This window comes from Silurus aristotelis, assembly GCF_946808225.1.
Source record: "Silurus aristotelis genome assembly, chromosome: 12".
Taxonomy (NCBI): domain Eukaryota; kingdom Metazoa; phylum Chordata; class Actinopteri; order Siluriformes; family Siluridae; genus Silurus; species Silurus aristotelis.
In genome coordinates, this window is record NC_139585.1 from 17,751,160 (window position 1) to 17,767,482 (window position 16,323).

The 16,323-nt window shown below is 39.0% G+C and overlaps 1 protein-coding gene across 1 annotated transcript in view; it reads left to right on the forward strand.

Moving 5' to 3' along the window:
* Window positions 1-13,635, forward strand: part of snx29 (sorting nexin 29) — an 83,189-nt gene extending 69,554 nt beyond the window's left edge. The window contains exons 21-22 of the mRNA XM_083555623.1: window positions 3,256-3,395; window positions 12,310-13,635. Coding sequence (XP_083411749.1) covers window positions 3,256-3,395; window positions 12,310-12,439 — 270 coding nt within the window. The 3' untranslated portion in view covers window positions 12,440-13,635. The remainder of the gene's footprint in view (window positions 1-3,255; window positions 3,396-12,309) is intronic.
* The last annotated feature ends 2,688 nt before the right edge of the window (window positions 13,636-16,323 follow it).

Here is a 16,323-nt window from a genome sequence, read left to right on the forward strand (position 1 = left end):
TTTCAAGAGTTAAGGTGAACAATGTGTATTTATCCCTGATGAGCAGCCATGGCGACTGTGGCAAGGAAAAACTCCATTAGATTATATAAGGAAGAAACCTTGATAGGAACCAGACTCAAAAGGGGAACCCATCTTCATTTGTGTGATATCAAGAGTGTGATTATAAATCTTTAAACAATACAGAACACTGGAGAGTGAGAGCTCATTTTATGAGCGCTGGAATGTGTGATTATGAGTAATGTCCTTCCTACAGTCTTATACAGTCATTTGAGATTATGGAACCAGGCCTAATAGCTAAAAACAAAAAAGAAAGATTCTCTATCCTATATAAGTCGTAATAAAGCATAATAAGGTTGTTTTTACTGTGTATGTATGAGTTTGCATGCATGAGTAGGAATATATATATATATATATATATATTTATTTTTTTATTATTGTTACATGTTTATTATATATTATCAGTGTTCTCTGGTTTTCTACTGAGTACTGTGTGATTTTAAACTATTCACAGCTCATTATAATGCTGAGGCCATGTGAAACTGAACCTACACACTTTCCTTTCTGTTCATTTTAGCATTGGTTCAAGGAACTTCTGCAGACTTTCTGGTTTCTGCAGAGAGCACCAGATCATTGCCCATGTCAGATTTACATCTCTGCAGTATAGAATGCTTCTTGTTAGTTAACAATTCCTCTTCCCAGAATTTATGATTCTCATTTTCGGAGCCTTTTACCATTCCGGCAATTTCCTGGGGGTGTGGTTACAGATACAGATGACTAGCATTTTTTCAGCTGACTTGCAAGAATGAGAAACGTATCTCAGTTTGACCTCTTTTAGTCATTCCTCTATCTTTTCCAGCAGCTGTACTGCACAGATGGCGTGAGGGATGATACTAGTCCTGGAATCCCGAACTGCATTGCTATGGGCGAGGACGGGGCTGCAGGCAAAGTCACAGAGATTGCCAGCCGTTTAGAGCCCGTGCTCTGCCACAGTGTCCTTTTAAGATGACAGACAGCCTCTGACAGCTGTTTTGCTGCCGGCGCTCCTCACGAGACTCTCGTCTGGCTAAACTGTTTAGCAGTTCTGCTCTTCTTCTCATGAGCTTAGTCATTTCTCACCGCTTTTTGCACCAGGCGGGCTGATTTTGGTAACGGGGCGTCAGTCCCTCTCTCGTCCAGCTGTTCTTTCGCTTTCGTGAATTATTCAGAGGCCTTGTTTAGTACGAGGTGCATTAGGTGGCCTATATTTTCCCACATGCGTCTTTTAGTATGCCTTTGTCCAAGTCTGAGAACATTTCCGTGCGCCATGTTTATAATGGCCTGTTATGAATCACGGCGCTCCTTTCATGAATTATAAAAGTCACAGAGCTAAAATAAAGGGTGCAGTGAAGCAACTGAAGAGAAGACAGCAGTTTTTCGGTGTCTTCTGTCTTTCAGGCGGATTTCAAGCGGCCTTAATTGAGCTCTGCATTATCGCTGCATTAAAGATGAAACCCCTTAGGAGGATACAGCCCTCGCTTATTATTACTCTTGTTTCCCATCCCTGCTTTTACAACTCAAAGTGAATAAATTATGACTCATATATATACTGGATGAATATGCAACTTGCATGGGTAACGCGTCCTGCATTACCGAGACATACTGTAAAAGCACAAGCTAGTTTTATGGCCACAGCTTGATCTAAAATGCGAGTCTATATGGCCTTTGTTTGATGCAGGTCATCAGTTCAATCATTATTCATTCATTAATCACCTCGAATGCCTTCTGTTCTACGAAATGGATTGGAGTTACCGCTTTATCTATGCATAATTTGTTTGTGAACGTTCTCAATGTATTGTACAAGAATATGACTTTATTTATCAGCATATATAACCTCCTTCTGCATGTACAGAGGAGCCGACCTGCTAAACTTCCAATTCAGCACATTTTTCAAGCTGGCAATATGACCATCTAATAACTTCCTCATTACCTTTTTTTTTTTTTTTAAAGCTTTTATTATTTCCACTCATTATGAAGGATGACAGTATTATTACAGGACTTACATCAGAATGCAATCAGCAGATTTGCCCATATGTGCTAAGTTCTGTGCTTGTTTCTTTTGGGCAGTAGTGCGAAGTACAGTGTTTTTCCAGTCTGACTGACTTGAATCAAAATACATGAAAAGGACACGAAGAAACTTTGATTAGACACTGTGTACCTTTTTTCAGCCACAAGTAACTCTGCCCAGTTTCTTTTTTTATTTCTCATAAAACTGTCCACATGACTAACACACTCACACTCTTATTCATGGACATATTTTTGTCACTTTCACGTCAACTTCTCTTTTCAGTACGTAATTTTGTAAGTAAATATTCTACCCAGTGACAGTGTTTGTATTCAGACTGAAGCAATTTAAACACCAGAACACAGACAATTAATGGGAGAAGTTTTATGGAAATTCTAGAGAAATGATTCAGCTGTTATTTTGGAGAATTTCTTTGCATGTCCTGTTAAAAAAGGGCTGTGGGATACAACATGTTTGCTTTGAGTATGTTGGAGAACAACCTGGCATTTGTACAGAGAATACAACTGGCCAGCAAACACGATGCTGGCCCAATGTTTTCAGAGATTTGGTACTGTAGTCCTAGGCACTGGAGGTCACAGAGCACTTTGTTGACCTTTTTTTCGGCAGTGGTTTGTGTGATTAAGCTAATACATTTGTTTAGAGATCGAGAGGGCTGTGCTTTGTTTGTTGATCCATCTGATAATAGCAGGTATTAAATGTGCTGGTGCAGTTTTCTGCTTTGAAGCCATGTCTGCTGTGGCGCTGTGTTCTGTGAGTAATCTTTCGTACTAGTTTTGATGATATTTTTCTTGATGTTTAAAATGATGTCGCTTGGCTCTGTTGTGAACATGTGTCATGTGTTGAAGTGGTTAAAGACGGTGGTTTGTAAACAAATCATTTAATTGCAATTACAACTCTTACAGAGAAACTACTGCATAGAAAAAGACCTGCAATTTCATGTGTGATTGTTTTTGGGGCAAGGCGACCATTACCTTAAGGTAAACAGGATTATTCGATAGGGTTTCCAGAGGCAATGCTGATAAACACAACTTTCACAACGATGGGACTCTTCATGTTTATCTATGTACTATTAATTTCAGCTTCCTAGTCTGCATGAAAGCCATCGATAGGCTGTTAGGATATTGTTATAACCTTTTTGTACATTTTTCTTTATTAATCTAATTAGTACCTTTTAATTGTGTGTGATCGTGCAGGATGCCAAGTTTGTTGAGGAAAGAAGGAAGCACCTGCAGTGTTACCTGCGCATGGTGATGAACAAACTTATCCAGACGCTGCCTGAGTTCACTGCCTGTCCTTCCAAGGAAACACTGCTACAGCTGCTGCCTTTCTGTCAGTAAGTATGCACACACACACACACACACACACACACACACACACACACACACACACACACACACACACACACACACATTCATGAACACATAAAGTACACAAATGCACATACAGTCCCCTCCAAAAGTATTGGTTCAGCAAGGTATTTGGTTTTGTTATGACATTTGGGTTTGAAATGAAAAGATGAATAGATTGTTTTGGTATTTCAGCTTTAATTTGCTGACCTTTAAATTGTGTTAAACATCTGAGAACATCGTATAAATGTATAAACATTTGATAGCACTCGGAGTCTACTCTTGGTTTGTGCCTTCTATTAGGATTGCATTTGCTGTTAAACTAGGTAAACCAACATGAAGAGCAGAGAACTGTCTATGAGGGGGAGAAAAATGTTGAAGGTGAAAAATTGCACAGACATTAACCAATAGAACCAATAGAAATGTGAATGAATTCTTTTTAAAAAAAAAAGAAACAACTGGTATGTAAAACTGATTGATCCCGCCAACAACTTCCGCAGGGGAGTATAACAATCCAGCATTCAAAGAAAACTTAAAGAGCATACTGTATGTACACAAGATGCAAACCATTTATCAGCAGTAAGAAGCAGAAGACCAGATTGGAATTTGCAAAAAAATAAGATGCAACAATGTTCTGCAATCAGGTTTAATCTTTACCACAACGAGGAAAAGGCCAAGGTTTGGTGAAAGAAAGGATCTTCTCATGATCCAAATCAAAACTTGCAAAACTTGTGGAATAGGCTGTGGAATAATAGATGATGCAATTCATTATGTAAACAGCAAAATGAACATCTACATAAACATGTTTACAATTTACAGAAAATTGCATCCAATCAAAATGACGCTCAGTAAATGACTTCTTCAGGGAAAAGTGTAAGGTTTTAGACTGTTCAGGCCAACCATTAGAGCTTGACATAACTAAGAAGCATTTCACCTCTTAAAGATGAGAGTGAAGGATGAAAACATAGAAAATTTTAATTAAAAGAAGCAACAGAACAAGCTTGGAATACAATTTTGCGTTCACTTGAACTCAGAAACTTAAACCTGTTTCAGAATGGCAATGCCCCTGTGCACAATGCGAGCACCATGAAGATATGCCTTACATGGTTTGGAGAAGAAGATCTTGAGTGGCATGCTATAGAGCTCTGATCTCATCCCTACTGAACACTTTTGGGATGAATTGGAACACTGACTGCACCACAGGTCTCCTCACCTACACCAGTACCTGACTTTCATAATACCTTTGTGGCTGATGAACACAAATATCCACAAGTACTCTCCAAAATCTAGTGGAACATCTTTCCAGAAGAGTGGAGGAAATTATAAAAGCAAATTGGAACTAAATGTGGAATGTAATGCTCAAAAATCACATACTGTACTTATAAATAGGTGTCTGCAAACCTTTGGCAATATAGCGTATCTTCAATGTACGGCAAAAACAAAAGAATTGGCCCAGCACTTCCAATACTTGACTGCATATGCGCATAGGGTTAGATTGTGTTTATTACATCATATTTCAATATAATTTTATATTTCCCAGTAATGCCTCTTTTATGCAATTTTTATAAGTTTATCATCCATCATCCTTTATATAGAGATCCTATATTCAGAATCTCTTGTTTCCCCAATTACACTCGCTAATTCTCCACGCTGTTTTAGAGCCAACACTTGGCTCATCCATCTATCAGCTTCACCATTTTTTCTCACGCTGCATATCACTGAATTACTGTCAGTCCACTGAGTCTCAGCCAGCTCCAATTACAAACAGGAGATTAATGAAAAAATGTTCCTCCCTCTCATCAAAATGATCAGGATGAATTCAACGGGAATCCTTGGCACCGCTTTGAAAATGACGAGCTAATTTAATGGCTTTCAGCTTGATGTAATTTGTGTGTTGAGCCAAATGAGGCGGTGATGGGTCCAGCTGGGATGTGAAGGAGGTGAGGGTTGAAAATTATGGGATTTTTTTTTTTTTTATTGAGGGTTTGTGGGTGTGGGTGGTGGTGTTTGCACTAAAATTGGGTCACAGCCTGCAATAGGAATTGCCTGGAATATGATTCATTGCTGTTGATGCAGTACGAAACATATATCTTTCAGCCGTCTATTTTTAAACAGCATTATACATTTTTTGTTTGTTTGGAAAAGCCATTTTTATTGGGGTATTTTGATTATATATTATTACTAGATCAGCTATATTTAGACCATTTCAAGCACAAAACAACATACTGTCCTAGCGACATCCGTGAAGGCCGCTATACTCGTCGAAGCATTCGGTGACTCTTATGCCTTGTGTATGGGGACATCCTGGAAGGAGGCTGTTCCCTTCAGGATAGAACTCTTTTATCATAATATAAAGGAGCTCAGTCAGAATATCTTTGTATGGATCTGTGGTGACGCCCCCTTCTCTCGCTGCATGCTTTGTTAAAATGCAGAACTCCTACACGAAATGTGTAAAGGTTGTCAGGTCTGAGACAGTCATTTATTGTTTGGTATTTTCTATCTCACCCCTTTCTCCCACACCCACCTGAAGTTCCTTCCATTTAAATACCTTTGGACTCAAAGCATCCCAGCAAAATGCCTCCCACAACATAACAGAGACCATATTTGGTATATTACTGTATCTAGTAGTAAATACTATATGGACAAGCTTTTTGTGGTACCTGTGTTTTTCAGCCATATGTGTTTCCTACCCAAACTGTTACCACAAAGGTTGGAGGCACACAATTGTACAGGACGAGTTTAGGTGCATTAGCATTAAATTATCCCTTCAATTAAAAAAGGAGACTCAAACCTATTCCAAAATGACAGAATGTTGAGTAAAGAAAGATATAGTTTACATGGATTTGAGTGGAAGATTGTCAGTGGCCTGCTATAGAACACCTTTGGGATGTAATGGAATGCTGACTGCAACCCAGGCCCTCTCACCCTACATCAGTACTTGACTTTATTAACACCCTAAAGGTTAAATGAGCACAAATCTCCACAACTAGGGGTGTAAAGCTACACGGATTCGTACCTAAATGTTTTGTTACAGGGCTTTCGGTTTGGTACACACGTGTACCGAATGCAATCTTTTTTACATTCGGAACATAAAATCTGTTAAAATTTGAGTTCCCTCAGGAAATTATTAAGTGGTGGACTGCAATTTGTTTAGTCCTTGCCTCGCACTTTGATTGCATTATTTTATTATTATTATTATTATTATTATTATTATTATTAAACTTGAGTTATGTACCGAACTGTGAAATGTGTGCACTGGTACACCCCTATCCACAACCACACTCCAAAATCTAGTGGAACGTGTTCTTAAAAGAGTGGAGATGAGATGTTAAAAATGCACATTCAAATCTTATTTTCCTGGTCCAAAACCTTTGTCCATATAGTGTATTAGTCTTTATTTTGTCCCCGAATGTGAAACAAATGTAATCATTGCATAGTCAAGAAATGTTTTAGGCATATTGTCTAGTTGTACTCCAAGAGCTTTGGCTTTTATGCTGCTGCTAAAGTCACCTGCTTAAATAAATCTGAGCAGCACACTCTCCACTTGGCAGCAATGTAAAACAGAGAGTTGTCCATAATGGAAGGTGTGCTAGCACAATTCTGTAATAGTGAAGTGTGTGTGAATAATCCTGGAATCTAACCCGGTGAGCCATGTGGTTTAGTGGGACTAGAGGAGGAGAAGGGGGTTTTAGATGAGAGGGCTGTTGTCACAGCCTCTTTAATGGAACAAAAGATGACTGGGGACCGAGACATTTTGAAATGGAGAACACTCTGACTTGGTGCAGAAGTTCAGAAATGTCACTGTGAGAGAAGTAGCAGGTTATGTATTGAGCTGTGTCCACAGACTATTTACACCCTTTTTTCTAGAACCACACTGAACATAGTCACCCTTGTAGACAATGAATGTAGGGGTGTACCGGTACACGGATTTGTACTGAACTGTTTCAGTACTGGGCTTTCAGTTTGGTGCACATGTGTATCGAATGCAATCTATTTTACATGCGGAACATATTTAAAATCTGAGTTCCCTTACGGACACATCAAGTGGCGAACCACAAATTTGTTTAGTCTAATCGGTGCGCTGTGTTTCAGTGCGTGTGCGCGTTACCTCTCGTTTCATCCAGCTACACCCTCCACATGCAAACCGGTGCTCCTCCACGCGCCCACTGTCACATCCGCATATCAAGGGAGTGAATGAATGAATGAATGAAGGATAGATGGAAGGAATTAATTAATAAATTAATAAATTGAATGAATAAATAACTACCTGGTGTGTGCAGACATTTGTTAATGTATGCTGAAATAAGTAAAAGTGTCAAGTAGAGCATTTAGAAAATTTCATATTGAAGGTAAAGAACTCACACACACTTTTATACACACATCTGTATTACCCAAATGGAGTTGCACTAATGTAAACTATAAAATGTTTTCCATTTATGTACATTTATTTAATCAATGTAATTTGTGCTTATTTATTAAATTACTAAATTTAATCAACATAATAAAAGTCTGTAAAAATGTAAACTGTCGGTTTACAAATGTTAATAATAGTAAAATAATAAGTAAAATAAAAATCACCTAACTGTACAGAAACTGAACTGAACCGTGACTTAAAAACCGAGCTACGTACCGGACCGCGAATGTTCTATACCGTTACACCCGTAATATTAAATCTGTTCTGTTGTAAAGACCTTATAGCAGTAATTAAACAAAGAAAAAGTAGTATCAGAAATATCCAACTTGTCAGATCATGCTTTACTTGCCTAAGCGTTTTAATATGTCTGTTGGGTGTGTATGATTCTCCAAAGACACAGTTCAGCTTGTGTAGGACGATGTACATGATTAGTAACAGCAGCACTCTGGTCCACTTGCTCTGTGTTTGTTTTAATTACACATTAATGGTTTTTAAGAATCTAGCCAATAAAGCTACTGACCCTGGAGCTGTACTCTCCTTCTGCTCTCAAGAAAGAATATTTAATGAGCTTTTCTACAGCTTTTGTTTTCCACACCTCAATAAACATCCTGTTTTAAAAAAAGATATATTATACCAGACAAAACATATCGGACCAGGAAATCATTGCACACACCCAACGTGATATTTACGTCACGTCAAGCGATTCTAGACCCTATTCAGTGCCCCCTGTTCAACAGTGAACATCATACTCTGTAAAACTATTTACATTTTGTACTCATTCTATGTGTTATGTGTTAAAAATGGCACTACGGCAGTGAACAATCTTAAGAGCGATCTCATACTCCTCTCAACCAGTTCACAGTTGATTGGTTAAATTCGAACCCAGTTAACCAATCACCTACATTAACCTTTTTGTTGAATATCTGTTTGTATTAACTTTTTACATCACATCTACATGACATCTACGTGTATGGCATTCAGCTGAGCAGTTGAGGGTTAAGGATCTGCTCAAGGGCCCTGGTATGGAAGCTTGGTGGTGCTGGGATCTGAACTCATGACCTTCTGTTTAGAAGTACAATGTCTTATCCACTGAACTATCACACTAAAATAGTGTTGTTTTGAGTGGTGAATTTGAAACAGAAGTGAAAACAAGAGCAAGAGACAGCAGTCATCCCTTTATTACTGTCCTGTAACTTACCTTTTAAACAAATGTGGTGTATTTTGTTTGGAATGTAAGTAATATATGTATAAATGTAATTTAGTGATTGAGCAACTGAATTGGAATCCCATCAGTGCTGAGCCTTGAGCAAACCCTTAACTACTTACTAGTGTAAATGAGATAAATGGGTATTCCAGATAAGGCTCTAATGCTGTAAATGTATATTCTTTTAACTAGATAGTTTTTCTATCAGTGAATGGTGAAATAAAATATATATGCAGTATTATATGATGGCAGAGAGATGGCAGGACAGAGGCACCATATATTAATGTAGGGAGGAAACTCTTCCACAAGATAATGATGAAAAGTCAAAGTGAGTCTTTTCTTTTTTATTTTACTTTGTTTTTTTAAATCTCTTTGTTTCATCTCTTTTTTGGTGTCTGTGTCTGATTATACAAATACAGAGCGGAGGAGGGAGAAGGTGAAATGAGAAGGCAGGATGAAGAGAGTCTGCAAATATATAGAGGAAAAAAACAAACATCTGAGCACCGGGTGCGAGGTAGTCGAGACAAAATAGCAGAAAGTTAAAAGGGGATTTTCTAAATAGTACATGGAGAGTCAGGATTGCCCAGATGGAGAGAAAATCCCTTTGTGTTTCTGTTCTGGACATCAGCAATAAATTGATGCTAATCAAACCATATTCTATATTTCCTGCTACACAATATATACACAACCTCAGTATACAGAACTGTTACACTGGGCTGCACTGAGATATTTCTGGTTTCTTCACAGTTTGCACGTCATATGTTCTTTTTGGAGGCTGTTCGCCATGAAGGGTTAAACTCTAGAAACCTTGATGCCGATTTAGACCATCACTGTTCCTTCCATCTGCTCAAATGGAATAATTTGCTAGAGGACTTTTTTTGTCTCTTTAAAATTTCTTCAGTGTACAAAATCAGACAAAGCAGCTTTGTGGTAAAAGGATGAGCTGGAGCTCTGTCCTGAAGGGTTATGTAATGGCTCAGTGAGGAGCTGCTATTTAGCTCAGCCAATCTCTGTGGGGACAGATTGAATAGTGTATGCGTATGTGAGAAGGAAGACTGTGTGTGTGTGTGGGTGCGTGAGGGTAAGTGAGTGTGCACGTGTGTGTGTGAGAGTGCTGAGATGGATGCATAGATTGAAGTGTATGTGTGAAAGAAGGCAGCACCCCACTTACCTGCAGCTAACTTCCTCCTGCTGTTCAGACTTGATTGAAAGCTTCCCAGCAGTGCACTCGCTCTCTTTTCCCTCCTTTCTCTCCACTCTTTCTTTTCTCTCCCTCACTCTCTCAGCTATGCTTATCTGACTGCAGAGAAGCGTGCTGGTGTATTTAGTCGTACAGCCGTGTGCACCTGTCTCAGAGTTTCACACTCTCAAGGCTCAAATGGATTTTTATTGTTACTGACATCACAGCTCAGCCTTTGTTTATGATCTTCTGCCTTGTCTTAGTGCAACACACGCACACGCGCACGCAATCACATAAAGGGAGTAGGATTTTTCTTAGGTGGTCAATAGCTTTTGGTTTATGAGTAGTGTGGTTGTCATGGCAGCCACTGAGTGAGGTAGTGCAGAAGCTCTCTAACTGTAGAGATTTTTAGCCCTTTGTGCAGCTCATATCTTCTCATGATAGGATACCTGATCGTTTTGATCTGGTGGAGGGTTTTGGGTGGTCCATAGGTTTTGGGGAAAACATAGCCCCACATGTACTATATAACCAGTGGTGCTTACACTAGTCATATAACAAATCCGAAATATCTCAAACTAGATAAAGCCAGTTCTGCAGTCAGGTCTAAGCAGGGAAAGCTCTTTTATTTTGCTCCAATGAACAGTTAACACTTTGATATCATGTTTTATGAAACAGATGTGTGTGTGTGTGTGTGTGTGTGTGTGTGTGTGTGTGTGTGTGTGTGTGTGTGTGTGTGTGTGTGTGTTTTGTTTTGTTTTGTTTTTAATCATGATCCTTTTTTTTGGTCTTCAGAACAAAATTATAAATGTATTAAATCCCTTTGTGACCTGGACTGTTTTAAAAAATCTAATACAAATCAAAAGCTTGCGAAAGAGCTATGGGTTGCACATCATTGTGTTTCCTATTCAGCTAGTTAAGGGTCAGATCAGTGGTGCCTGCTATCTCATAGAGGCCAATCCAGATTCCTTTTTAGATGCTACTGAGACACAGAGAAGAATTTGGCACATGAAGCTCCCAGAGGCTGCTGAAGGCATTGCACACTCCATCATTGTGTTATTGCCAGCATAAACAGCGGGAAATAATGCCCTGGTTGAGATATCGGACTACCGATTGGAAGGCTGTGAATTCAAATCTCAGCATCTCCCAGCTGCCACAACTGTGTTAATGAGTATAATCATAAGTATGTATAGAATTATAATTTGCTCTGGATAAAGGTGTCTGCCAAAAACCATAAATGGAAATGGAAACTAGTTCAGCAGGAGCCTTTAGTTCATCTACTGTATTATTTATTGTGCATTTTGCCTTTCAAAAGCCACTTTAAATTTGCATTGCATACTGTGTGATTTTAGAAAACATTATTTCCACACCGTAGCTGATTATTAACGTGTGTGCTACACAAACATCAATTGAAAGGTTCTTTGGTGGTGGAGGTGAGAAAAGACTAAACAATGGAGATAATGAGAAGACGACTACTGATGAGAAAAAGGGAAATTATAAATCTTCTGGTGTACAGAAGATTGGAAAGCTCTGATCTACCCCATGCATTTTAAAATTGGAACCTCTTTAAATAATGTCCTACACTGATTTACTTGCATCTTGTCATTTTGTAGTCTGAATCTGGAAATATGGAGCTTGTGTACTGTTTAACTGTGTTAAAGACGACTAGTCAGACTCTTTTTTTAAAATTCTGCTTAAGTCAGAATTAGAAGCCCCTGATACCATGTGGCTTATTTACCTCTATTTAATCTGAGACTTTCCTTCCTTATTCACCAATAACAGTGTTGATATGAGTTTAATGAGTCTGTATGGTTAATGTTTTCTGCTTTTATTTTGCTGAGAATGGCCTGACTATAAATAGAATGATTGAATGGCCTTTTCATGTTTTTTTCTATTACTACTAATACTCTGTATAAACACTTTTTCCTTTTTCTGTTTTTATACACTTCCTTCAAGATTTTCTTATATGTAACTAGAAGTTACATATACAGCTGCATTTTGTGCTCAGGTGAAGCTGACGGTTACACTGTGGATGTGTTCAGTGTAAAATCTGAAAGTTATGAGCTTCACCTCTGCTTGTGTTCTTTTTTTTTTTTTCTTTCACAGAGACACTCCGGCTGCCATTGAGAGCGGGAGTAAAACAAGTCGATCAAAAGCATCGTCTCGTTTCCCTCGGCTGGGCCGAAATTCTGCCCGTGATGCACGCAACCCAGAGCCCCAGAGTGGTGACCTTTAACCTCCTATTCACACAGTACATGTTGGGAGAGATACTGACCTCTGGCCTGACCAATGAATTGTGGATTACACACAGTCTGTTGTCTTGACCTTCAGACCTGAGGCTCAGTTCCATAAAACACCTTTTCCATTATGGATGTACATGGAGACAAGAGATGATTCGAAGAACTGGAGTCCAACAACTTTTCTTTTCTCTCAGTGGTGTATGGAGATTGCTGGAGATTTCTGTTACTACGGTGCCTAGTGTTTTATAGTAGACACCATGAAAGAGAGCAGGGTGTACTTCTTGCATAATCGTAAATCCCTGATTTAGTGAAATTTGTGGATTCACTTTGAAATAACTTGCACATGACCATATACTCGACCAAAATAAAGGGGAAGTACTGTCTTTTATGAGCTGTACTGTATGTTGGACAGTATAGTATTGGTATAGTATGTTGGACACAGTAATGTATTACAGTACTCTTACATGCAACGGCTTAATAGCAAATACAATCCTTTTCACTTCTCCAGTGTATTAATGTTCTGTTATGTCCACGATGCATCAAAAACTGGATAATTATAGTGGACAATATCTAAAATCATGAAAGTGAGTGTGATGCCTGAGGAACTGAATGTATGTGTGTATGTGGAACTCTTGTGGAAGTCAGATTTTTTTTTTCTTCTTCATAGTTCTGGATATTTTCATTATCCTTTATTATCCCTGATGGCCCAGTGTTTTGTTACACAAAGCCAAATGCAAAGTGGGGCCAGACTAGCTGTAATTACATTAGTGGACATGCCACTAAACAAACGAACAAATCGTGTTTATTTTTTATGTTTGAGCACAATAATAATCCTGTGTACAGACTGAATGCAATTTTCCTTTTATTTTACTTCACCTTGACAAATGACAATGTCATTGTTTCTTGACTGTTAAAACGTATGTCCACTAATATGAAAGAAATCAAACAAGTACATTATTGAAATGTATTCCGTATAAATGTCATTGCCATTAGCCTTCATTCGGGTTTTTTTTCTGTCCATGTGACAGTAGCTTTTGCCATAACAGCAGCTTTATACTGGATATCAGTTTTGCAGTCTTTTGTACATTAGCAGTTCTCAGCAAGCTCGGTGGTTTTCTTTATATCAGCAGTGGCAGAGCTGCCAGCCTTAAACTAGTGAAAAGAGCAAAATGAATAAATCAGTACAACAGAACATTTCTGTATTGTGTCCAATTCTGGGAGATTTTACACCTGTAACAGGAAGTCAAACAAACTGTGAAGCTTTGTAAATGATGATACACAAAATATTTCCAAATACAGTGATTGACGTAGAAACCAGGATCACTGGTTGCTATGGTTAACTAATAGTTTAGCATCCATCATAAAAATCCATTTTTTGGTTCTATGCTTTTTCAGTGGTTATGTAATTTCAGAATAGTGTGTGTTCTAAATGGGGGAACTGCCTGCACTGAAAAGGTAGGCATGGCTGCTTAGGAGTGGATGACTGCACAGTCGAGTGAGCCCGGGCCAGTTGCTCTACGCAACTCTGTTTATCTAACTGTTTGGATAAGCTCTTTTATATAATGTCGGTCATGTTTGAGGTTGATCATCTATCAACAAAGTGTTTTTCAAACAAGCGCCTGCTCAGTGCACTTGTGAACTTGCTGAACGCGTTAGAAACGCTGCCCTCAAAGCCACTAATCGTAAATGTTCTTCACTTTTCCTACAACGCTCCTTAATTTAATTTGAGCTTTAGTGCATCGGGAGACCAAGCAAACTTTTATTCATTCATGCACTTCGTTTTTATCTTTCGGTTCAAATGACACTTTCACCGCTGCGGCCCGGGTTCGATCCCCGGTCAGGGAACCGACCCCAGCCATTAGGGTTGCACAAGCCTTAGTGCCGGGCCGATGCGTTAGAAAGGGCATCCAGCATAAAAACATGTGCCAAATCAAACATGCGGCTGTGGCGACCCCTAACGGGGGAAGCCGAAAGAAAGTTTTTACATAGCTTCAAGTAGCTTCAAGTAGTTTTAATAGCAATATTACAGAGGGGAAGTATTATCTTGCGTGCATCGAAGTAAATGGACTACTACAGCCAAATAGTATAGTATTATATTATCTTCAATAATTTCTAAAACTAAAAACAGGTATGCCATCGGAATGCCAAAAAAATCACACATTAAAATGCCATATGGTCTCAGACCATACGGAAAGATAATTGTAATGATGTGCGTAATCACGGGAAATTTAAGTCTGTCTATAAGTCTTTGTGATAAATATTCAGAATGCTAAATATTTACCAAGGAGCAATTAATATTATGTTCTGATCAACAGCAAACTGGAAGAAATTCTAGGCAGAATGGGCTGTCATCCAGAAAAAAAAGTGAACAACCGCAACAACAGCATTTCCCTATTAACCTCTTACTCAAAACAAAGGCTTGATGGGGAGGAGAAGTTGACACGTTTGTAACTACATGTGTCATTTGCATAAACAGTTGGGACTGGAAGACGAGCCAGATTTGGATGGTAATTTGTTCATATCTTGGAGATCTGCTGCTGCACTGGGGCCTGTCTGCCTTAAAAAGCTCGGAGCAAACTTCGAGTTAAAGAGGGAGGCTCTCCACCACAGTGGCACATTATACTGATTATTTACATGACTGATTATTGCTTAGGAAAGCATTGCCAGGCACATATATAGACGCTTGGCAATTACAATGGCAATGCTACACTGAAATATCAAAATGTACTTTAAAACGTGCTCTAAGGCTCCATCTTGATTAAAACACACCCTGAATGATGTTTACAATTTGCATCGTGTTTTAAAGCCCGCACAGACGCTTTGGTCTCTAAATGTGCTAGAACCGATCTGTCCTGTTTGAGACGGGCCCCAGCTGACATTGCAATCAAATCTCGCTGGTGTGTGGACGTGATCTGTGCATGCTGTGTGCTTTTCTGTAGGGATTCCGTTTATTGGAATGGATCCACTCGCAATGAGCAGGCACAGATGCAGCGCACCGTAGCTTGGATGCCGTAAAATTGGATGACAGATGCGAGACGGAGACGGCGCTAGACCGCGCTACACTAGGTGTTCTGTGTCTGAAAATCTTTCCACGTTCTATCCAAACTTTATGGCACATAATGGGGTGAAATGCCTATTCTAGACCAGTAAAACGCAGCAGGCAGTCCAACAACAGCCGTTCCTATAATGAACAACTGTTTTGTGTGCTGTACTCTAAGCAGCCCTTTTGTTTGTAATTATCACTAAATGATGGTGATTATGCTGATTTGGGTCGAGTCATTATTAGACACAAACGAGGCAAATTGCAAAGAGCAGGTATGAGCAGAGGAGATTTCAGATTCCAAAGTGCTCTTAGTATATTGCTCAAGGTTAAAAAGCAGAGCATGAGCTGTGTTTTGGCACAGAGTTTAAGATTTGGTCTAGTAATAATCAAAAGAGGTTAATCTGTGCTACGGAGATGTTCCGAGTGCTTCAGGGTGTGCAACAAGACGAGTCCTGTACCCTGCTTTGTGCCTTGAGTAGAAGTCAAACGACTGGTGGCGCATAAAGGATCTGCCCCAGTACCAGTACCAGTTCCTAATCCCCTAAACAACAAAGCTTACAGATTCAGACAAACTCTCCTTGGTCTTCTTTACTTTTATGTGCCCTCTCTTTTTCTCTGTTTTCACATAAACGTTATTTCACTTTGAGTGATGCTCTGAAAAATAACCTAATAGACACGATGCTTACGTTATGCCAAGAGTTCAACAAGTACGTTAATGCCCAGCAAAAGCTGTTGAAATGAGAGGGCTAAAGCACAGACTAAGTATACACTTAATCACATCAAGTGGTTACTGATGGTGGGAGCTGATACTTTAAAGTGGTATAAAAGCAGGGCCAT